General features: G+C 41.9%; 1 protein-coding gene across 3 annotated transcripts; it reads right to left on the reverse strand.

Moving 5' to 3' along the window:
* Positions 1–308: 308 nt before the first annotated feature.
* Positions 309–23,445, reverse strand: rnf38 (ring finger protein 38). Of its 3 annotated transcripts, XM_026169933.2 has the most exons (13): positions 23,306–23,445; positions 21,653–22,359; positions 10,315–10,376; positions 4,208–4,410; positions 3,722–4,094; positions 3,444–3,608; positions 3,024–3,194; positions 2,288–2,467; positions 2,069–2,172; positions 1,858–1,942; positions 1,605–1,726; positions 1,387–1,486; positions 309–1,123 (listed from the first exon to the last, which is right to left on the reverse strand). In XM_026169933.2, the coding sequence occupies exons 2-13, from the start codon at positions 22,269–22,271 to the stop codon at positions 1,061–1,063; spliced, it is 2,247 nt and encodes a 748-aa protein (XP_026025718.2). In that variant the 5' UTR covers positions 22,272–22,359; positions 23,306–23,445; the 3' UTR covers positions 309–1,060. The 3 variants fall into 3 exon arrangements, with proteins under 3 accessions (XP_026025718.2, XP_080158825.1, XP_026025720.1); XM_080302699.1 differs by lacking the exons at positions 21,653–22,359; positions 23,306–23,445 and adding an exon at positions 17,716–17,908; XM_026169935.2 differs by lacking the exons at positions 21,653–22,359; positions 23,306–23,445 and adding an exon at positions 16,129–16,267.
* Positions 23,446–23,826: the final 381 nt, after the last annotated feature.

Below are 23,826 nucleotides of genomic sequence, written 5' to 3' on the forward strand. Positions count from 1 at the left end.
AAGGGGAAAAAACTAAACCTATACTTGTTTTAGAGAAGAAGGAACAGATGTAGATTCAAAGGTCTAATGTGTGGTTTAAAAAAGAAAGACGCACTGTCAGCTTCCCAAGAACCTTGGTTGTGAAGATCTGAAGTTACCCTTGACCTTCACTGGGTCTAAATCAATCTGAAGTAGAGTGGAAACAATTTAGGAAGTAAATGCACTGTACCACATAGGCTGCATAAATTCTACAGGAGGTGTAAAACTCACATCCCCACAAGTGAAAAGGCTCACACTGCTGAAAAAACACTCGCGCACAGACACTCGGATAGAGAAAATAAAGTGTATTTTTTCACTGTTCCAAAGTAGCTCACTCTTTGTCACACAGTGTACAGTATCTTTGTTTCACCCTATACAGACTGCTCAGAAACCAAGGAATGCAAGAATACACACAGAGAAATTAAACTGGCTCATTCTGCTGCACAATTATAATGAGTCTAGTTAAAAAGGTCAGTCTCTGCACACCAAAAGTGGGACTGCTTAATTATAACCAGAAGAACAATAACGAAAATATAATCTTTGGACTGCCAATTTCCCCCCTCAGTGTTTGTTAGTACAACTATACAGGTGGTTTTCAAATAAGCCTGTTCTTCTCTCCACTACCAGAACTTAACAGTTCACAATTCAGAAGGGTTCATAATGCCTTTTTTTTTTTTTAAATACATACATATATGTCCACCTGCACATGACACTGTGTCGTGGGTGTGTTTTTAAAGGCCATTTATAGTGAGCGTTAACCATCAGAAGAAGGCAGGGTAGCAGGGTCTAATAGTCCAAAAACGGAAGGCCTATGAAGTCCAGTGATGAAGTAAGCACGAGTCAGCAAAAAGTCTCCACACTTCTATAAATGCTGATCCCAGGGGAGAATTACCATTCAGTGTCTGGTGGGATAGAGTGAAGGATTAATGAGCACTGGTCCCAGTTATGTGTAAGCAAAGGCTTGTGGTAAAGGGGTAAGGAAGTTCACTGATTGGTTGGTGGATCCAACAGGGAGTCAGGGATTGTGGATATTTATAGGAGGTCACTCAGAGTCCCGTTGTACCTCAGAGGCATCGGCTCGACAGATAGGACAGGTCCTGTTAGCCTGGGAGAAAATTAAATAAAGAACCTAAATTATTAATGTACCAAATACAAACAGCGCAGCAAATAAAGTGTGTAATTTTCTGTTTACTGAAGTGATTTACAAGTCAGGAGAATGCAGGCTGCTAGATATAAACACGAGTGAGGCAATATCTGTTTGGAAGTTCAGTTGTCAGTTATTTGCTGTGCCATGACTGCCCTGCCTGAGCTTCACAACCTCAGTGGAATTTATTACCGTTATCCTAATAAAAGAATGTCATCACTCACCTTAAGCCACTTGTCTACACACTTGGTGTGGAACTCGTGATTACAGGGTAATACTCTCAGAAGCTGGCGTGACTCGAAGTCACACATGCACACCACACACCTGAAAGACAAATGTTAGGAGCGTTTTTTACACATGGTCTTGGGCTAACATTTTAAATTGCGCAAACACCTGCAACTGCTCACAAAACAAAAGAAAATCCACGCAAAAAGGTACTCACAGTGTTTGCTCAGATTGATGGTTGTTGGGGTTGAACCTGTATGATGGAAGCTGTTCTATATCTGCTTTAGTTAGACCTCTGGGCTTGGCCTCTCCCAGACGCTCTGCGAGGTTCAACAGGGCCTGAAGATTTCGAAGATAAAGGACATGTTTACAAAAAAAAACAGTCATCATATTAACTGTCGCTTGATTCTACGATGCAGTATTTTCAAACAAAATGAAAAATGTGACAGCTCGACAGCAGTTTGTTCTACCTCGTAGTTCTCCACCTCTCCATCATCCACATCCAGTTCTAGACTGATAGCAGGGGCCACATTTGGAGGCATAGGAAGCACAGACCTGTGGTGGATGAAGAGCATGAAGAAGTTTAATACACTGCATTCATTACCATCCTGAGGTACACTCAAATCTCTTGCAAATTCAGCCACGTAGTTCCAACAGAATTTTTTTTAAGAAGGAACTTACAAGAAGTAAGGCAGGAAGCTGGGGTGGTAGGGAGACGGGGGTACTGCCTGTTGAGAACGGTAACGCCGGCTTGTGAATCGCCGAGGCATAAAGTGAGGATAGGGCTAAGACACAGCAAAAGAGATGGAAAAAATGTATTACACTATGGTTAAAATTTTCATGTTACAAAAATCCTACATTGTAACATAAATGAACATCTGATTTGACAAATCTACTCACCACTGTAAAAAGCTCCTGTGACAGGGGGTCGTGGTGTGAAAGGAACTGGAGCGGTGTTGAAGGCGCCAGAGCAGAGGGCGGCTGGTGGTGATGGTGGTGATGGTGGGCATAGCTGAAACCTCCACCCACTGAAAGCTGCTCTCCCAGAAGCTCAACCTCATTTTCAATCCTCTGTAGGGGCTGTGATTAAATGACGAAAGCATGCCAGGCGTTATGGCGGGTTAGACATGTTTGCTGTCCTATTTTTTTTTTCTTTGGAGATTTCAGCAAAATCACAAAACAGCATATTTTAATAACACAATTTATAACTGATGGCTTGACAGTTTAATTAATATTAAAAGTTGTAACTCCAATAATTCGACTACTCTTAAAGAGACACATTAAGACATGTAACATGTAAAATCTTAATATTTGTAACTTGAAGAAAAAAATAAAATGTACACGTCTTGTAATGTGGAATAAGAAACAGAAAAGAACACCAATTTACTCTATAACTTCTCATCTGTAGCTAAATAAAACACTTGGACAAATTAAACAAATATACTGGTCTAGTTTTAGCAACATTTCTTGTATTCTACCTTTAGTATAACAAACAGCAACAGCAACTTTGGGCAAATAACACACCTGTGTTTGACTAGCACTGACACTGTTTAAAGTCTTTATAAAACCGGATATAAGTCACTGCATGTATTGCACACAGCGATATAGGTCATTGCCAGTAAAGCTGATCACGTACCGAACGCGGCTGTTGTGTCTGGAAAGGCAGGAACTGTCCGGGTGTGGCGAGGTGGGGCGGGTGGTGAGACATGTGAGGTGGAGGGTGAAGCAGGAACTGAGGATCACTGGATAGCAGTGAGGGAAAGGCATAGGGCACCGGCAAATGTTGCACTGAACATGCCTGTATCATCTAGAAGAGAGTGGAAGAGAAGAGAGAAATAAAATGGTGGTCACTGTAATATGTAGTCTCACCACAAGGTGGCAGCCACAACTGAGAAAACTAACTAGTTTCCTCAAACAGGAAAGGTTTTGGCACACTTTTGTTGCTCACTTTAGTTTTCTTTTAAAGAAACTGCACAGAACAAAGTGTTTTATTTTTCAAATCAACAAAGAAACCCACACACTCCTACTAACTTTTACACTGTTTTATGCCTCTCACCGGGTGGTAGTGTTGTCCAGTGCTGAAGACCACGCTGCAGGCAGGGACCTGTTGTTGTGAGGAGCAGGTAGGTGGAAGATGCTGACTGCTACACAAAGGCGCTGTGAGACCGTGAGTAGGGACTGGGGTCACCGTGTAGGAGACAGGTACAGTGCCCTGCTGCAGCTGATGAGAAATCACACCAAAGTTGAAGTACAGCCTCTCTCTCTCTCACACACACACACACACACGCAGCTTTCTATCATTTTCCACAGAAAATAAAATATTTGCAGACTGACCTGTTCATGCAAATCCATTACCATGGCTCCTTGTTGCTGTTGCGTTGAATGATGCTGTTGCTGATGATGGTGGTGGTGATGGTGGTGAGTGGCCGGGTGCAGTAGTCGCGATGATAGGCTGGGGGGATGGAAAGCTCGAGGTTCCTCTGAACCTACTCCTCCACCCCCAGACGTAGGAGGCTGACTGTAGGCGCTGGGAGTGTGTGTTGGGTATGTCTGCGGAGTGGATGGATGGGGGTTGTGGTGGTAGTTTTCATCCTGGAGCTCGGATGGTGACAGACGAGATATGGGGCCTTGGGTGGGGGGGTGGTGATGAGGAGGCAGGTGGCGAGAGGGTCTGGAGAGACGGCCACGCTGACGTCTTGCTGGTGGACTAAAAAAGGGATAAATAACAGTTTTATATCACAGACCCTGAGGTAAGTTGTAATAGTGGAAGTGTAAAAATAAATAAATAAATAAATAAAAATCTGGAAACTGCCACCTTACCTGCGTCTGTGCCGGGCTGGAGTGAGGCATCTCTCTTGGTGGTAATGTGAGTGAGGATGAGACTGTCTCCGACTTTGGGGTCCTGATTCCCAGGGGCGGATGGGAGGAGAAGGGGTGGATGGTGGGGGTGCAGATGAGGTTAGCTGTTCCAAGACGGACTGACTGGACAGCCTCTGGCGCTTTGGACTGGGGCTTTCCTCACTCTGTAGAGGGAGGGGTGAAACACGGAGGAGGAAAGGGGAGAGGGGAGAAGAGGAGAGAGGGAATGGATATTGTGGTCAGTGACCCATGGAACTCATATCAAATAAATCAATTTCACCATGCTTTTCAGTCCCTCTAGCCTACAATCCATACCATCACATTAGACATTATGTTCCTTTGTGACTAACGGTACTTCCTGTATATTCCATGCGAGCTTACATACTTTGCATGCGTGCATCTGTGAAAGAAAGCATATTACACCACCAGCTCTCGAAGGCCCTGAGGGTTGAAAGTCACTTCCTCTTGGCGCGAGGAAATGCAAACAAAACAAGCACTCACAAGCCCATGTGCGAATTACGAGAACACTCCCTAAATTGGATAGCTTGACAAATTCTTTCTTGCGAAGTCAAAAAAAGTCAACGATACATACACAAAAACAGAGACATAGCTCAGTTTATTAGTCATCCAGGTTTAGACTGACTAATAAGTTATACACCGCTTCAATCCTACCAACTCATCTGTGAGTCACTTCACTTACTGTCAAACAGTGACTCGCACGCTTAGCACTTGGTGAGGCAAGAACACACACATATCCATGTGTCAGTTCTTAGTCACTCTTTTACGAGGACCTTTGCTGTGCTCTGAAGAACACATGGATTCTTTAAGAAACACCACACACACACACACACACACACACACACACACACACACACACACACACACACACACACACACACACACACACACACACACACACACACACACACACACACACACACACACTTCCCCATAGTTACCCTCTCAATGCTCCCCCCCCTTTCTACTTATTTGATCCCTGCTTCCAGCTCCCCTCTTCGTGGGAGAGACACGTTGTTAAAGTGTGATAAAAATGACTCAGCGGCTGTGACTTTTTAGCACACATACACACAGACACACACATACACAGCTCAGCAACCTTGAGAGCAGTGTGATAGCTAACAGGAAACAGCTGGAGAGCAGACTGCAGAAACTCACACACACACACGCACACAGTTATGGAAACGCCTGCAGACATGCGCAAATTCACATTCACACATGGGCAGCTGCCACCGTTTGAGTTCTACAGCCTATAAAGAACAATAGCTTCTGAAGTTCTTTAGAGGCAAACGCTGCTGTTCAAGAAAGAAAAAAAATGTTCAAAATGTATTCTGACTGCAGGCCCAAACAGAGTATACACTAATGGCTTGCCCATAATATTGAATGTGACCTGGGCTTGACAAGTTTATGGGAAAGGCAAACAATAACTACTACCAGGCAACAAGAATAACAAAAGAGTCATCTCCATACATCTCCATATGTTTAACAGAAATGGTGATGCAGGCCGCAGTTTTGAACTTAAATAGTTTGACCATAAATACAAATACCTTTAAAAAACAACAGTTTATTGGTCAGCTCCCTTTCATTAATCAGAATGTTGGTGATTCAACTCCTAGTCTGCATTAGGACTGCCACGATTAGTCAACTAGTCACGATTACGTGGACTATCAAAATCGTCGAAGACTAATTTAATAGTCGACGCATCGTTTGAAGCTTTGTAAGCTCCCAAAAGACGCAGGAATAAGTAGTAGGATTTAGGAGTGTAATAACAGACTGAAACAGAAGATGGCAGCACTGCATGTACAAGGATGCCAGCTGCCGTTAAACCCCGAAGAAGGAGAAGCGGTGTCCGGTATCGTAGCTGTGTCAGGAACCGCATCCTCTTGTGCCCGCATTTGTAGGCCGATTACGTTACAGCGACACGACGAAGACTGTCCAAATTTGAAGACTCCGACAAATGAGCCCTTCATTTCCCCAGATTTGAAGGATGGGTCCGGGTGTATACTTCGTGGCCCAACCTATCCCAGAATTCATAGCACGGCCCAGCTTACTTTCCAACAATGGCGGCAGCTAGTTAGTTTTAATATTACTCTTGTTATACTTTCTGTGTCACAAAATAAACGTATGACATATTTTCAGGTGAGAATGTAGCTGTGTAAACTGCTCAGTTTATCAAGACACCACATATTTTCAAAAGCGCTCCAACGTTTTCGGAGACGTCTGTTACGATAGCTACTTTACTGTAATCACGCCTGGTAAAGTTAGTTCTTTACCATCCCTAGTTACAACAGTGTTTACAACAGTGTTTACAACAGTGTTTACAACAGTGTTTACAACAGTGTTTCTGCCTTTCATCACTGGAGGGCTGGTCTGTACAGTAAAAGCTGGTTAGCAGCTAGAAGCCAGGCTAGAGTAAACTTGTGCACACCGTCATGTTCAAATGCAGTCAATTGAAATCACATGTAGATGGTAACCTGTGTAATCTCCCCATTAAGCATATTTGTTATTTAGAATAGTCATTTCTTGAATATTACATAAACTGGTACCAATATATCAAAATTTTCTATTCTGCCCAGCCCCAACACTAACTATGGTTTCTTTAGTATTGCATGTACAATATTATATCAGCGGACTGGAAAGAAGGAAGGATATTTGATGAAAAAATATAGAAATAAAAAATAGAAATACAGAAATGAGTGTGACTTTGGTATTTGAATCTGTCCAATCAAAGGACTAGAGCAACGTGAGAGAATCAGGGCCCCAAATGAGTGAAAAAATGTGGATTTGGGTGTGCCTCTTCAATTTTTTATATGTCATGTGACTCACCATACACCTTATCATTTGGGTCCAAGATAAACAGAATACAAGCAAGTATGTTGTAACTTCTTTTGAAGCCATGTGATAGCTGAGCAAATCCTTTCCGCCTTATCCCTTGTTAAAATTCATTCAGAACTCTATTTTTAAGGGTTTTCTTCAACAGGTAAGGTGGAATGAACCAAACATTTTGAAAAATAAATACATGAATACAATGGACAAGGTGCTTTGAGATGGCTTTTGCTTCAGTCTTGTTTTTGTATTACCGTACTACTCTGTAAGTCGTTTTCTAGAACACATCTCGTATTCGGTGCTGTAATGAATTCAGTTTATCTTCAAAGTACGAAATTTTCTTTCGTCAAACAGGCGAACTCGAAACAAACTAAACAAATAAAAATATGAGCCTTGACATGACGAGAAGACTAAGACTTCAGTCACACAAATATGTTTTCATTTTAAAACAAATCTCTGTACATACAAGCAGTGTTTTAGAGTTTTACAAATAATCTCTTGTCTGTACTAACAAGGCTATGAAGGCATATTAAAATGACGACACACATGCATGCTGGGCATGATTGTGACACTGTAAACAAGACAAAAGGGATTTTGGCTTATAGAAAAAACTACAATGAACGAAAAGCAAAAGGTACAAGAAGAAAGGACCTGGACCAAAGATGAGGAGTCGCAAAGCAAATATGACAATCTATTAAAGCAGTACCATAAGCATCATAAATTGGTACAGGAAGAAATGGCAATGGGGGGGAAAAATGCCCACACAAGAAGGATGAAATGCCAAGCTATAATGTTTTGACCCAATTTAATTAGCAAACAAAGCTCAAACAGAAACGTAAGTCTTTTCTGCCTGCTGTCCAGGCTAAAACATAATCCCAGACTGTTTTTGAAACTAAAATCTGTGTTTTTAAATTCTTTTTTAGGATGGACACTTGGCATATATGAAGTACACATTAACAAATTAAACTTATTCCCACTGCTTTGCTTTTGAAACACATTTTTAATCACATTTAAAAGTCAGCAGATTCTTTCGGGAGACGCAACACAACATATGTTGAAGTTCAAGTTGGAATCGGAGTGAAACAGTGAGGATAGGTTATTTGTTACATAAGAAATGAAAAATAAGCTTTTCTCCATTTCATTTTATCAAAACCAGCAGAAGATACTACAATACACCCATTACGGCATTGGATGGAGGGCACTAGTGGTCCACCCCCACCCCACTTTGAGACACTAAGCTCCTCTCTTCCAACCCAACACCCCACAACCTCTCTACCAGCCTCGCCCCAACCCCAAAACCCTAGGGACATCTACTGTGCCCATTTTCATATCTAAGCCAGTCTCCTCTACTCCCCACCCTTCCGAATAACCTCCTACCATCCCCCCTTTCCTTCCATCAGATAATCTAAACCAATCTATGATCCTCTTCATGTGCCCCCTGCTTTTTCCCTGTCTGCCTGCCCTGTCCAAGACCCTTGCTTAAAACATGAGGCCAAAAAAGGTTCTTAGACAGGACATACACATCTTAACAAATGCAGACTATTGCCCATTACTATGAAAGTTTGATGGGCCTGTCTACCCACGTTAGAGGGAGGGGAGCACTGCCAGACAAAGGAGTGTGTGTGTGTGTGTGTGTGTGTGTGTGTGTGTGTGTGTGTGTGTGTGTGTGTGTGTGTGTGTGTGTGTGTGTGTGTGTCCTAAAGCAATGTGTTATAATGTGTCCTCATGTTCTAATTGAGTGCCCGAACTTGTGAACTTATACACAGACACACACATCTGGTCCAAAAACTAAAGCTAGAAAATATGAGAAGAAAACATTCTGACACAAACAAACTGACACACTGTGACAAACTGTGAATCCATCTATGGCTCACACACCCTCATATTCCTTCTCACAGCATCCACAGCATGTTCACAGACCAGAGTGGACAGACATCCTGAAGCAGAAGTGCAGACACACCCTTCCACATTCTCTTTCACCATGTCTACATTTGGGGTATGCATGTATCCACTCTCACCCACATACACATAGCAACTCTGGCCAACAGCTGTTATGGCTTCACTGTCTTTGCTGAGAACCAAAATAAAAGAGAGGCCCAGAGACTGCATGAAAATACAAACCTAAAAAAAATACAATAGAGACCGGGTTTCTCTTTCCTGCCATGAGAGTCTGTTCACGAATTTGCACACTGAGCAAATATGGTCATTTGCTTTTACAGATTCATTAATATTTTGCAGACATGCTCCCACTAGCACTCAAACACTTCTCCCTCCCCCACTTATTTTCTTTCCATCAACAAGATTTCAAAGCCCATTTTGTTTCCTCTGCCACTGTTCCTCCCTTCCTTCCCCTCCTTTCGCTTCTCTCACTCCAACCAAGTTCCACAGCTGGAGGTGAAATCATTAGCAATACCCCCTCCCTGTTTTTGGCCTCGCCTCTCTCCCTCCCCTCTTTTCCTCCAAGCTTTCTGCAACACCTTCCTCAGCATCCTGTCTCGCCTCTCCTCCTTTTTTTACCCGTTTTCCACTTCATCTGTTAGCTTTTAACACACAACTTCACTTGTGATGATGACTATCATTTGCTCAAGTACACTTGTATACTGAAATATTATCAGTAGCACACACACAAACACACAAGGTTTTTGTTTTGTTTTTTTAAACTGGTAGCGCAAACATATAGTTTCTGAAACAAAAAGGATACGCACCCTTAGCAGAAAAGGGAAACTGTTTTTAGTGAAAACACTGCAAATAACGGAAAGCGGCTAAATGCAATATCCAGTAATCAGATTAATCTGCTGTAAACAACTGGACATCAGCTGGTTATTCAAAAGCATGGTATGGTATGCTTCATTACACAAAAGTAAACAACAAATACATGAAACGATGACAGCCTAACTATTTGTAAAGAATAAACTTAAACAACAATCTGCAGTCCTCTCTCACAGATGTATAATGTGCATACAGTTATGTACCACCTCTTAACATACTTTGGCATTTATGAAATGTAAAGCAGAGGCACTGCTGTTTGAGTTTCTCAAGGAGGCAATTGGAGGCAAATGTCTACACAAGAAGCCTCATTGCCTGCTGCTGAATACTAAACACCATCAAGCACTTCTCAGAGCTAAAGCTTCATCTCTGGGAGAGGGGTCATTAAACCAGTACATTTTAAAAGTTTTTCCATTTTCCAGAAATTCTGTGAAAACTTTAATAAATGTCTTTCTTACCTTATCGCTCTCCTCTCCATACGCATGGTCTGGGTGGCAGTGGTAGGACCCGCCAGAGGCTCCTGTACAAAGAAGGAAAGAACATGTAAGGCTTGCTACAAACCTTTCGAAATGAGTAGTTTTTCCTTATTATACCACTTTCAAGTCCATTTGAAGGTCACAATTGATGCCCCTGCATGGTCACAACAAATGGAGGGCACTCAGACATCCTTACTAAGCCATCTCTACACTCCTACGACTCTTTTTCCCCCACTCAGACCCTTTTGGATGCAAAAAAAACTACAGCAAAAAGTCTTAAATTGCCCAGAAATCGCCATCATCTCCGCTTGGTAAGTTTAACAAAATTGTATTTGAACAAGCATTATCAGGCCAGGCTAAAAAGTTTCTCTATGTATTTCTCATCCAAAAATACAGAAGCAGCTCATTTCCCTAAAAATACAACGCAAATAGGCATCAGTTTTTCTTATGTACACGGCCATGAAAGTTATTTTTTTTCTGTGGTGTACTGTGTATCATTTTACAATATAAACTACAACATAAAAGGAATACCTTTTGGCGTCATTGACATTATAGCCATCATTGTTTGGAGACCTCTATTATCTCCATTTAATCCCTTTGTTGTTATTATTCTAACCCAACTTAAGGCTTTATACACAGCAGCAAAAAACAATGACAACATGTTTGTTTGTGAGAACGCTTGCTGACCGTGTGTACGGCAAAAAAGTGACTGAAACACATATGGCATACTCTTGTCTCACATCAGAGGCAGTAGATGTAGGCACACATGCAAAAACACACACACACAAAATAAACACAGTAATCCTGGATTAGAGAAGCTTTCTGATGATACCGCCGCTTCCATCACAGCTAAGACTTTTACTCTTTTGTTTTTCAACAATCCTTTCATCTTTTTATTGTCTTTCCTATTTATTCTGGCTTTTATTTTTCCTTTGTCGTGGGGACGTCTCTCGTCTGAGACGTCCTCACCACAGATGGTGGCAGTGGTATACACACCAAGGATAAGCACTCCCAAGGGCACTCCAGACAAGACTACCTTTTCAATAAAAATGAACGAATCAAAAGTAAAAAGAAATAGATGCACAAAAAAAAATTACAAAGGTGTTTAAAAAGAGAATTTTTCACCTATCGGCTGTTTGTTTGTGGGATTTTTCCTGCTTACAGCCAGCCTCTTTGAAGAGAAGCTATGACTGACAACAAAGGGGGGGAAAAGACAGAAAGAGGCAGAGTGAGGTTTTCACAACTGAATTCCTCAGTCCTTAAAAAGCATTTCCTTTCATACTTCAATCCCTAGAGCAGGACAAATAAATGGATTGAAAAGGTTGAAGTAAGTAAAGCTTATATTAGTGTAGTGAAAACCAGGCTAAAAGGCTATTTCCACTGAGATGATTTGGGACAGAATACTGGTGAAGTATATTCAGGGAGCTCGCCGGCTGCATAGCGGCTCGTCTCTGCAACACTCATTCACTGATCACAATAGGCAAAAATCCAGCTCCCTCCCTGAATGTGGTCTCACTTGCACATTGTCAGAATCCTGTAAATTGACTCAGAAACGAGTCATTCAGTTAGAGTCACTCTATAGAGCACAACACAGAAGCTACAGAGCAGGTTTAAAATGTTGCAGTAACATCGTGTTCACTGTTGGACTAACAGACTGTGCACAATCTTGGTTCTGCTGTTAGGGCACCGAGAAAAGCCGAATGGTGGGATTTGCAGTATGAATTACAATGTGCGAGGAAATGGCAAATTCTTCGACAATATCTAGGACGTTTTAGACAGTACAAAACGGATTTCATGGACACTGAACTACTGTACGAAGGACTTTGTCACATGAACCTTCATTGGCAAGCCACGGACTCTGCAAAGGATGTGACCTTCTTGAATCACCTTTTCCGTGTCTTCAGTCATTTTCGCAAATCCAATGAAGTCCCCAACTTTTCTTGGCATGTGAGGAAGCAGTGGGGTTGAACGTTAAACTGTCTTTGCCCCACCAAGTAAAAAGTCTATGACAAAGAAATGAGTAATATAATCAGCTGCTACTCAAGTAAGTCTCCCATTATAAATAAAGATATAGATAAAGTCCAATTTTACTGTTTTGGACTACAGTTGGTGATGGTTAGTCTTATTCTGCTGTGGAGACTTCAATGAGATTGTTGCAGCAGCACATGAACCAGTTCTTCACCTGGTTTGAGTGGCCCTCCCAGCTCACAGCAATTTTCCAGGGTAAAACAGCACCAGTCCAAGATAGCAGAGTTGGTAGTCAGTTGGTGACAATGAGCATCTTCGGAGAATAATAATATCTTGGACTAAAACAAAAGCAGTCTGGCCAATGAAGCAGTCAGTGTACAACTACAAGAGGCTAGGGTTAGCTGGAAAAACAGCTAACCTGGTTAAAAGCATAATGAACCAGTATTTGTGAAGTAACATTTACATACATGTGGGAAAACAGCAATAGGCTGCAAAGTTTTCTAAACTTAACTTTCAGGTGATTTTGTGTTTAAAAGTGAATTTTGCATAGCTATCTGAACAAGAGGAAGTCGGACACAGTAAGATATTTTGTTGCTAGAATAATAAGTTCAACACACTGCATCATGATGGAGAATTGGGTTTTTTTGACAATTAAATATCTGCCGTGTGAAGCAGATGATATGAAAAACTATGACTCATAATACTAAAGACACAAAGTACTGCTTTAGAGCACCACAATTCATCTCTTGTCTCTTTGAAAGTCACAAAACAAACTTTTGAAAAAACTTTAAAAAAATGAACTGAGTGTGCAGTAACCATTTCCTGCTGTGTGAAATTTAAAAAGGTCTTATCTAAATGAAGGAAAAATGATTGCAAGCAATGCCAGCTTAAGTAACTATGTGGAGAATGAATAGTTTGCAGGCCCCGCCTTCCCCGTGGCTGCAGAAAATTGCCATCGACTTTAGTTGTTTGTTTCACGAAACCAGCACAACAATGTTGGCAGGAGAGGGTGAAGGAGGAGAGAGAACGAGAGAGAGAGAGAAGTGTGGGTGACAAGAAGAGGGCAAAAGGGAGGTGCAGAAGAAGAGGACAGGGCTGGAAACATGCATGAAAAGGTGAGACCACTGAGGAGGAAAGGGAGACAGGAACAGACACGGAGTGGGAGAAAAACGAGTGGAGGGAGAGAGAGAAAGAGAGAAGAGCCAGAGAGAGGGAACAGGGTGGGGGTTGTGGCTTCCCCTCTTGACTGCTATTGATTTTCTGTAAGCCTCAGAGTGCATCAGCTATTTCTATCCATTTCCTTCACCTCTCCCTCCCCTTCTCATCCCTCCCTCCCCCCCCTGCACTCAGCTCAGACACCCTCCTTACACATCCTCCTCCTCCTCACACTCTCCATCACTTCATCACCATCCCTCCCAGCCACCGATCTATTTCCCTATCTGCCGGCCTGTCTCCCTCCCATATATTCCTGAAGCTTTATCGCACGGCACCCACATTTCCTCTTCTTGCCCTATCGCACCATCTCTATCCATGATCTCCATCAGCCTCTCTCTTACCGTCTATCTTTATTCAACTACATCTTCCCGTTTCATGTCCAAATGGAAAAACACAGGAGAGAGTGGGTGAACAGAAATGATAGATGAAAGGATAGATGATAGATAAGCAAAAGGTTTACTTAACAAATCACCAGCTCAACAGTAACAACCAGCCACAGAAGGCTTGCTGCAAAACTTGTATGCATTTACATAGCATTCACAGAAAGTAAGCAAAACTGAACATATGTATATCACACACATACACACGCATATACACACCTCTCACATCACCCCGCCTCCTGAACACATGTCAGAGCACACTTCACACCCTAGCGCAAAGCAGTCAAGTAACAAGCTGATATCCAAGCTTAAAATAGGCGGGCATGTAACGCTTGCCCAACCATTACCTGCTTCACACGCGCTTCATGGCAAAAGAGTGTGTCACGTATAGAAATGGGACTGATTCTACCGTTCTCCCACTTCATTGTCCTCCTACATTTCCTTCCTCATTATCTTTCTCATTATCTTTTTTTGTGTGTTCTGCTGCAGTCCTTGAGGTTGCTCCTCCATCCTGCATTTCTTCTCAAGCCTGAAAATTTACATCCCACAGTCTGCAAGCGTGTGCAGGTGGTTGCACATAACATACTTGAGTGCGAACTTGTTGTGAATATGGGCAACAGTGAGTAACTCACACGTCTATGTTCTTTTTTGAAACCTCATCTCTGCATGCCTACATCAGAATATTATGTCGTGTATGTATAATAAATAGTGTTTGCTGAAGCATCTTTTAATGTTTTTGGACTTAAACTTTTGCCATGGTGAAGTTTGCATGCCTTTGTGTGTGTGTGTGTGTGTGTGTGTGTGTGTGTGTGTGTGTGTGTGTGTGTGTGTGTGTGTGTGTGTGTGTGTGTGTGTGTGTGTGTGTGTGTGTTTGTTTTACCAAAAGTCCAAAATAGCCACAAAAAAACCCCAAAACAGTTTAGAAGTTTAGAAGCATGTTTCTTTCAAATTACGAGTCACTGAGTTCAAATATTAATGTAATCCATTCAAAAATCAACATTGTTTATTCATATTTATTACATACAGGTTAACACACAGATATTTTTTTGCATTGTTTAACTAAAGGGGAGGTTTCTCCATGCTCACCTTAAATAATAAGTGACTAATTTCATGGCAGCTACTTTCTAAACCAGTACATTGCTAGTAAACATAGTTCCAAGTCTGGTATTTTTGTGAGTATGCCTGTCCCAGTACTGTCTACGTGAGCTCAAATACAGGCTAAGTTTAAACATGAGCACAGTCCAAGAAATGGCCTATGGCTTCTTCCGACATGACAAAATGTTTAAAACTGGATGTGTAAATGTATAAAGTACATTCTTTATGACGAGGCTGGTATTGTTTTGACCTTCTGCATCTTTCAACATAATAGCAAAATGTGGATCTGCAGACACACAGAAACTTTACTGTGCTATGCCATTTGGGTATCTTAACACCCACTGAAGTATACTTTGCAACTGACTTTCATTTCATTATACTACAATGCAGGTCAGACTCAAACCCGAGCCACTGAACTCCATGCGGCATGTGGTCGCCTGCTCACCTACTGAGCTAAAGTGGTGCTCCACTACTACACTTTTTTTCTTTTTTGTTAAATCCGTCTCCCTGAACTATTACATCCATTAATTTTCTTGCTCTTGCTTTTAAAGTTTTCTGCTAACCAACTAGCACCAATACTCCCTGTACTCATACCAGCTTGCCCCGTGTCCCTTGTTCTTCTAAACAGAGCCCGCACGACTCTGAGTACTGGTTCAGGAGCCATAATGTCGATATAACCACATCCACAGAACAGAGGACAGTACTACCGCCAGCAGGTTCAATCCAGTGGAGTTGAGAGTCCATTCACAGGGTACGAGACTCACTGGAAATGAACCTGGTCACACCGCTCCAGTATGCTGCTCTTCTATTATGTATTTGTGACACAAAAAATTTCAAAATTTAAATATTTGCAGAGGAGTTTTATTTCATAATTGATTTAAGAAAGCGCATGCGTTAGAAATAGTGGTCTAAGAACTCAATAGCGTTGCGGCTGATATGAAGCTGGTCTCTAGCTCGACTGTGACGTCATCCTGTCTGTATGCACATGTTTCTAACAGTCCCATTCCTGCTCCCAGCCCACCCAGGCAGCAAGTAAATAAGGCGTGTGCACTGACGCACCAAGTCAGTCGAGTTCATAAAAATACAAAATGCACACAGCGAACCGCTCTTTCACACTCGTTTTCTTTTCTCACTCTACCTTCTGTCTTCAGTCTTCCTCTCCACATTCCCCTCAGTGAAAGACAGAAGCCATCTGAGCAACAGCATTAGGACAAGGAAAGTAATGGGCAGAAAAGGAGAGTGCTAACTGTCTTAATTCTCTACTTTCCATCATAAATTTTGACACTAGTGCCACAAAGTGAGCTCTCAACTATTTGAACTACATTCTGAGGAGCCCATTGGAAATAGCTACTAATAAAATGTGCTTGCTCTCTGTCTTTGGGGCAACTAACACATCATTTATAAGCCAGGATCAAGAGTGTACCCTGGCTCTCTACTTATTAGAGCTGGGATCTGCTCCAATCCCTAACTTAAGTGAAACTAAGCCTCCTGGACATCTTTTATCTCAAATGAAAAGAAAGAAAGTGTAATATTATTTCATAAGCTGGAAGGTATAAATCTCACAGCCCCCAAAAAACCTCCAACTAGATACTGAGTAAATAAATAAGTAAATGAAATTATCTTCACATTCTGACCAATAAAACACCCTAAGTGCAATTAAAATATATATATATTTATACCAAAAACAAAACCCAATTTCCCATTTTTTTAAAGTTTTTTTTTTCACCCCTGAGAGCTTGAGAGGTGGCAGGAAAGGCTATCAAAACAAACACAGACAGAAGCTTATAGTTCACTGAAATATCTTAATGACTCTTCTCTACCATCCCTACAGCGTGTTCCACCTCTCTGCTGCCCATCTGTATGCACAGTATGTTTAAACAGTTCCTGTTTGCCAAAATACAGCTCCATGAAGCGCTGAATTTTCAATGGATGTAGCCTTTTAGCCATATGTTGGCAAAAGGATGAATGTTTGGAAAACACTCAGCATATGTGTGGACAGCAGAGAAGTGGATTATCCTGCACAAGAGGTTTGGGGGTGGGAAGGGTTTTCTTACAGTTACACTTTACAAAACATCCAAAGCAAACTTACTACTTCAATCTACAACTATGCAGATTAAAATATTCAGTTCATGTAAATGAGCAGTCTTGGTTAAAGCAGTGAAAACAAAAGACAAACAGAGGTGGAAAGGGAGAAGGACACATTGAGGGGTAGTGTTGAAATGATCAACAAAGATAAGGATACTCAACTGTTGAGGCACAGAATTGCAACAGAAGCTATTTGAGATTAAAAAGAAATTTCCAAAGGCGAGAATAAGAAAATATAAATCATGAAGTTGTATTACACCCAAATTTCCCTTTGTAGGACAATTAAAGGATTATTCTATTCTGTATGAAGTTGGCTGGGTTTATACTTGTGCTAAGGGTTAATGGTGGCCCTATCATAGTACTTAAAAAGTACAACTTGACATAATATGCCATTTCCCAGCAGCTTACTGAGAAAGGGTTACATGAGCAGGAAAAGAATTTTACAAAAGAGGATATTTCTCGCAACAAAAGGGGAAACACAGGCTTGCAGCCATGATATAACAAAAAGGTACATCCAGAGGACATATGCAATTAAACTGAAAGCAACAGAAGGCCAACATGCAAACACCAGGAGCAAAGTATGCCTCCCTCCCATCCTCCTCCTTAATTCACTCACCATCCATTCCTTTCTGACACATACCTTTACCCACATTCCCAAAGTTAGTGCTTGTCTTGACTTCAGTCAACTGTTCTGGCCTCTTCATGCCTCCAACACTTTTTCAGTATCCACACCTCCTCTCAGGTTGCACACAACTGCTTTGTGCAAGAAAGACATGCTTCCTGTCTATGCTTTGCTTATGGCCGCACCCCTGACGTGCTACGTTTCTTCAACAGCCCTCTTCCTTATATTTGTTCACATCTTCCTTTTGTTATCACTGCCTGGTCTCAGCCTAATCATCTTCCCGTTCCTCATCCCCTGCCTGCAACTGACCTTCCTAAAACTCGTTCACTGTACTTGCTTAATGCAGTCCTATGACTACAAATTCCCACCACTGACTTGTTTTTTAACCAGCTATTGCAGTTTTTGCTCACTCATTGGCTTCCTTCTTCTCTCCTCATACTGACCTTTCTTCAGGAGTTAAGTGACCCTTTGGCATTCTCTCTTACACTTAGTCTCAGAAGCACCTTTTTTCCAAACCAGATCAGAGCCCTTTCCCTTAGATTCTGAGCTAATTTAAGGTCACTTTCCCCTATTCCAAGGATCCTCTCTTGCTGACCAAAGTGACTGCTTTGTTGTTTATTTGGAGTGACAGAGTAGCAGGGAACCCCTGCTACTTGGTCAATCCAAGTGAAAGAGTTTCTCTTCAAACTAGAGGGGGTTGCCTGGGCGACAAGACAAAGGAAAGCAAAAAAAACAGAGTGCATGTTTCCACTTCTGTTACAGACAGAAGGATGGAGAGGACAGGAGTGGAGTGGAGGGGTAGAGGTAGAGTGGCAGGATTGTCCACCTCTCTGCTGCTTTGGGCAATCCATTAAAACGATCCCTCCATTAGACAAATGTGAAGGAGGAAGCCGAAGAAAATGGACCGGAGGGGTACAGAAAGGGTTGACTGATTCAGACGGGAGGGAGAAGTGAATGTGAGTAACAGGACAGACTGTGACAGAGGTGGGTCGCAATCAGGGTAAGATATCAGCTGCTACAAAGGATGTTTTTATCAACTCTGACCAATTGGCAGCAGTCTTAAACATTTTGAGAGCTTTTCTGTGCTTCTCATTTGCAACCTCAAGTCTTAGTTTTGCAGACATCAGCTCTCTTAAGTCTGAAAACATAATGATTTCCTAAAAAGTCATGTGAACTTTATGACAGATAAAAAAAAAGAGGAAAATACCCTTTGCACTGTGTACAATATGAAACAAGTATGAAAGAACAACACATAAAGAGGAAAATGGGAGCAAAATAATTACAACGGGGGACTAGGAGAGTAGAGGAGATGAGTGGAGAAAAGGGGAGAGGAGAGGAGAGTAGGGAGGGGACTGAAGAGTACAGGATATCATTATCTTTCATGTCCAACGCAGGTGACTAGCAGTGGAAGAATGGATTAAGTATCCCTCCTCTCTCCCAGCAAGCAAATCCCATTCTGAGAATGGAAAGAGGGTTTAATAAGAGGTGTGTAGTGGTGGGAAAGGTCCAGCTAGCCAGCTGCTTTACTCTTGTAGGAGTACGTTTAACTATAAAAGTACACCCCCACCCCACCCCCTGCTTCCTGCAGTTAACAATGTAAACAGCACTCAATTAAAAATACATAGAAATAAAACAATAACTTACATTATATTTAAACTGCAATATCTACTAAATGAAAGAAACTTTTATATGTGTGCATTTGTTCTACTGTTAGACTCATCATCTACCTACACAAATGCAGGAGAGAGTAAAGTACAAACACAAATGTGTACATCCACCTGTAGCCTTTCTGAGTATCTGTTCTTTTGTGGGTGTCAGGTTGTGTTGAAATTTGTCTGAACAACAAGTTGGTAAATTTATAGAATTTCTACCCAGGTCCTCCTCCTCTAAATCAAAATCAATTTGGATGGAAATACAATAAAGTCATTCCATTCATTGATTTGAGCTATCCACTTCACAGCGAAGCTACTATGATAGAGTACAGGCAGCAAGTCTCAGTGGGTCGATAAACTCTGAAGATAACTAGAAGCAGTTTGGTGAGACACTGTGACTTGGCAAACTAGTCTATATTTTTATTCTTATTCATATTAATTTGTCTTGGTTCTTCGTTCCTTCCTAAGAACAACATACAGAGACACAACTTTATTTCCTTGGAACTCAACACAAAGGCATACAAGTAACACACACACACTGCTTTGACAACCTAATGACTGAGTGTTCAAAAGAGGCCTCTCTTTGTTTATGTGGGTTCAGCTGTGTTCTTGCTCTCAGTCTTCCAAACAGGTAAATCCAGTCTCTCTAAAGACCTGCTCAGTTTTTTGTGTACACAGATATGCAAACACCTACTGTTTAAAATGTGACAGTTTTTTTGTTTTGTTTTTTTAAGTCATCATCATCTTCATCATTATTACTCTTATATATAACTCAAGCCATGGACTTCAATAGTTTCATTTCACTGTGTATCTCGATGGTGTACCCAAGTGAGGACATATTTCGAAGAGGTGAGCAGAAGTAAGTACCTCCACAAAAAAAAAAAAAACTAGGCCGTCTGTCATATATGAGTTGCTTAGTGAGAGAAATGACTGCAGTCTTAGACATATCCCAAGAGGTAGAATCGGTATGAGTAATTTGTCTGCTGTAATGAGACCAAACCTAAACCCTGCTTTTCCCAGAGTCCTTACATTTTAATGTCAATGACTCAAATTAATTTGCAAAATAAAAACTTTATAAAGCAAAAGTTCCACTACATAACGTCTGTATAAAAAGGGGATTTTGTTTTAGAATGTTCCAATGTTTCTTTAAAATAATAATAATAATAATAATAATGATAACTAGTAAAATGTTTCCACAACACCCGTGGATACTACCAACTGCAGAAGCATTTTCAAACCTGTGAAGCCAGTTAGGTGTGCTATTAGCTTTAGTGAAAGGAAAACTTTCCCATAGCCTCAGTGAATGTGAAACTCTAGCTGTGCTGCTTCTATGTTATGAAGTTCACAACACTGCACTCACTGTGTTGTGTGAGAGTGCCCTCACATGTATTTAACACCCAACACCAGTCCACACATACTCTAACCAAGTTTGCTTTGCAATGGAGCAAAAACGTCACAGCAGAGGTTACCCAGGTAGCTGTGAATTAAAAAGAAAAGAACATTTGAAACGGAATACAACCTCAGACGGAAACCAAATATCTGTTAAAACAGAGGCCATGGCTAAGATTGTTTACCACTTTGCTCAGCTGATTCTCTGTCATAAGCACGTTTTTTGTATGTGTATGTGCATTTATAACAGTAAATGCTGACTAAATATTGATCTATTCAATATCATAATATATGAGTAATATATGAGGATATTTTAACTCTTGTTCACAACTTCACAACAAGTTGGGTTATCTAGCTACAATTGTCCCTCTAAGAAGCTTTGAAAAAGAACAGACCATACGTAGTTTAGTCAAAGGTTTTGCCTGTACACATTATAAGGCTTGTTACCTAGCTACATCAATATTTGTGTAATTGACTAAAAGTAGACATGCCACAGTGCCTAAAGAAATGCAGTCTGGTTAACTAACTATGCACAGCAGTTCAACTGGCTTGAGGCTACCCCAGTCCAGAGCACAGGCTGCTGTTTTTCATTTGCCTACTGTATGTGCTAACTGTGTATCACATCCACACTATAGCTAAGTGGCAAGAACATAAAACACCCCATCTAATTAAAATACATCAAATGTGTTCACACATGCAGAGACACTACAGTCATGCCAAGCCCAGGGCAGTCCCCTCCCTCTCTCTGTTAGCTTCTAAAGAAAGGTATTAGAACACCTCCGCTTATGTCCCTTCAACTCGCATACAGTGTGAAATTAAAAGTCTGAGTGGAGGTGTGACTCGCCTTTCCTTCTTGTTCTAAACCTACACAACCACATACACGTCCATTGACGATGACAAGTGGAGACGTTTACCTGCTGCTGGGATGCGGTGCGCTCCGGGAACAGAAGACAGCCTCTGAATGCCGGGAGAGGCGTTACTTCCTGGGGCTCGCTGCTGGTTCTCCGAGTGGATACTGTGAGTTCCAAGTGGTGCGCAAGCGGCACCGTTCTGCTGCTGTGGATGTAGTTGCTGCTGCTGCTGCTGCTGCTGCTGATGGTGGTGGAGATGGTGGTGGTGGTGGTGGTTAGATACCATAACTGCGCTGCCGGTCATTCCATTGCCATTTCCAACACCGCACGACTGATAATATCCAGACCGTGAGCGAGATCGAGTCCTTGGAGGTTCCATGGTCATTTGGTGGGGGTGAAGGGGGTGGAAAAGAAAAGAGGAGGACGCTTCTGGGGACTGCGGCGGAGAGCCGTTGGTAGATCCGGGCTGTACAAAGCCCCTCGCGCCGCTCTGGCTGTAACTATAGCCCCCGAGTCCTCTGCCCCCCTCCGCGCCCCCGTACTCTATTCGCTCCGCAGACTCTGTCGCCCCCGCCTCGTCGAATAAATCAGCCCCTTTAGGGACAGGCTCCGGGGTGGAGGGCAGCCGGGGGCAAACTCGAGGCTCCTGAGTCGTTGGCTGTCCAGCGGCTGCGATTGGCATTTCCTTTCGGGGGATTTCCTTCGTTTCTTTTCCTTTTTTGTTCCCTGCGTTTTCCTCTCGTTCCCCTCACCGAAGCAGCTTTTACACACTGTTAAAATGACAAATTAAATGAGTTAGGAAGAGTTAAATCGAGTTGTGAGGTACTCTGTTAACACTGTACATCACAACATTCACCAAGCTGGACTACCTACACAAACAAGTCAAAGCCATCAGTTTCTTTTGACATGCACGTGTGTTGTAATTTTGAGTTAACTGGTAGTTTGGTACTAGAACTTTGCTATTTCATAAACTGGTTCATCAGCTTACATTGTGAATATTTAAGTTTTCACTCGATTATACTGTTTGGGAATTAAAAATAATAATAATCTACAAGAATGTGACAGGGATACGATTCCTCTCCCGGCTCACCAGCAGCTTTAACTTCACAACAGCAACGACCACGGCTCGCTAGCTGACGGGAAGCTAGCGTTTGGGGGCGATGCTAACATTAGTGCGCATAGCACGCTGTGGTAAAGGCGTTATGATGCTTCTTCTAACTATATAACTACAGTGTTACCACACCAGCTCGCTTTCTCGGAATCCCAATTATCCTCGAACCGACTTTAAAACAACTTTCGCCACTTTAACCCACATTTAAACTTGTTTAGCCAGCCTGCGTAATGTCGTTCGCTAGCTTGGCAAGCCATACCAACCCCTCCTCCTCTACCGACCAACACAGAGAAAAATCCCATAGCTAGCCACCCACGCCTCGAAGCGCTTTAAAATATTTGGTTAATAGTAAGAAAACAAAACGGTGTTGTGTATAAACTTATTCGTGTGATTTCGCTGCGTTGGGATGAGCCGGTAGAGCTTTCCCGGTTGTATGGAAGCAAACAGCAAAGCGCAGACAGAAACATTAAAAGTGGCCGGTCTAAAATTACAAAGAAAGAACCACGGCTAAAATTAACAGGATCTTAAGGAATGACCCCGCCTCTGTGTCTAACGCTGAAACCGGGTCTATTTCCCCTGCTCTGAGTATTTTTTTAACAACTTACCTTCAACGCGCTCTCCCCGACTGTACTCCCAACTCGGATCTGTCGATAATATTGCGAGCCCTGTCTGTGAGAGTGTATGAACGCGAGTGTGTGAGCCCAGTGTTCGCTCGGTGTCAGCGTGAAATGTGACAGACCGTCAACGCTCAAGTCGGATTTCACCAGACCGGATCAATCGACGACAGAAAACAGAGTGCATTTGTAGTTGCTTCCCCCAGACACAATGCTGGTTAAGTCACCGATGGCAAAAAAACACAGACAAATGACTAAAACTGTTAATGTTAGTTTGTTTTTATAAATACAATTTTAAAATCCGGACTTTACCGGTGAAACGAACCAGTTTAAGCTCGGCAATCTATTAGTAGGGCTGTTAAATCAGAAGCCGTGGATAGCAGAGAGGCAGACTAAAAGGGGCTTTAAATTATTTATTTACAAATACCAAGCCTACCCATTGCAGCTGTTTCCTTTGGAGTCGAAAGTTCGCTTTAAAATTAAGTATTTGCTGTGTTTGCAGAAGTTACTTG

Source organism: Astatotilapia calliptera, chromosome 6, assembly GCF_964374335.1.
Source record: "Astatotilapia calliptera chromosome 6, fAstCal68.1, whole genome shotgun sequence".
Taxonomy (NCBI): Eukaryota; Metazoa; Chordata; class Actinopteri; order Cichliformes; family Cichlidae; genus Astatotilapia; species Astatotilapia calliptera.

Bases quoted from the DNA above. Each gene is read 5' to 3' on its own strand.
- rnf38 (XM_026169933.2), bottom strand. From the start codon at position 22,271: ATGCCAATCGCAGCCGCTGGACAGCCAACGACTCAGGAGCCTCGAGTT. The intron at 2,468-3,023 runs GTACGTGATCAG...ATTTAATCACAG, and splicing joins AGACACAACAGCCGCGTTCG to CCCCTACAGAGGATTGAAAA. The intron at 1,487-1,604 runs GTGAGTACCTTT...TTTGTCTTTCAG, and splicing joins CATCAATCTGAGCAAACACT to GTGTGTGGTGTGCATGTGTG.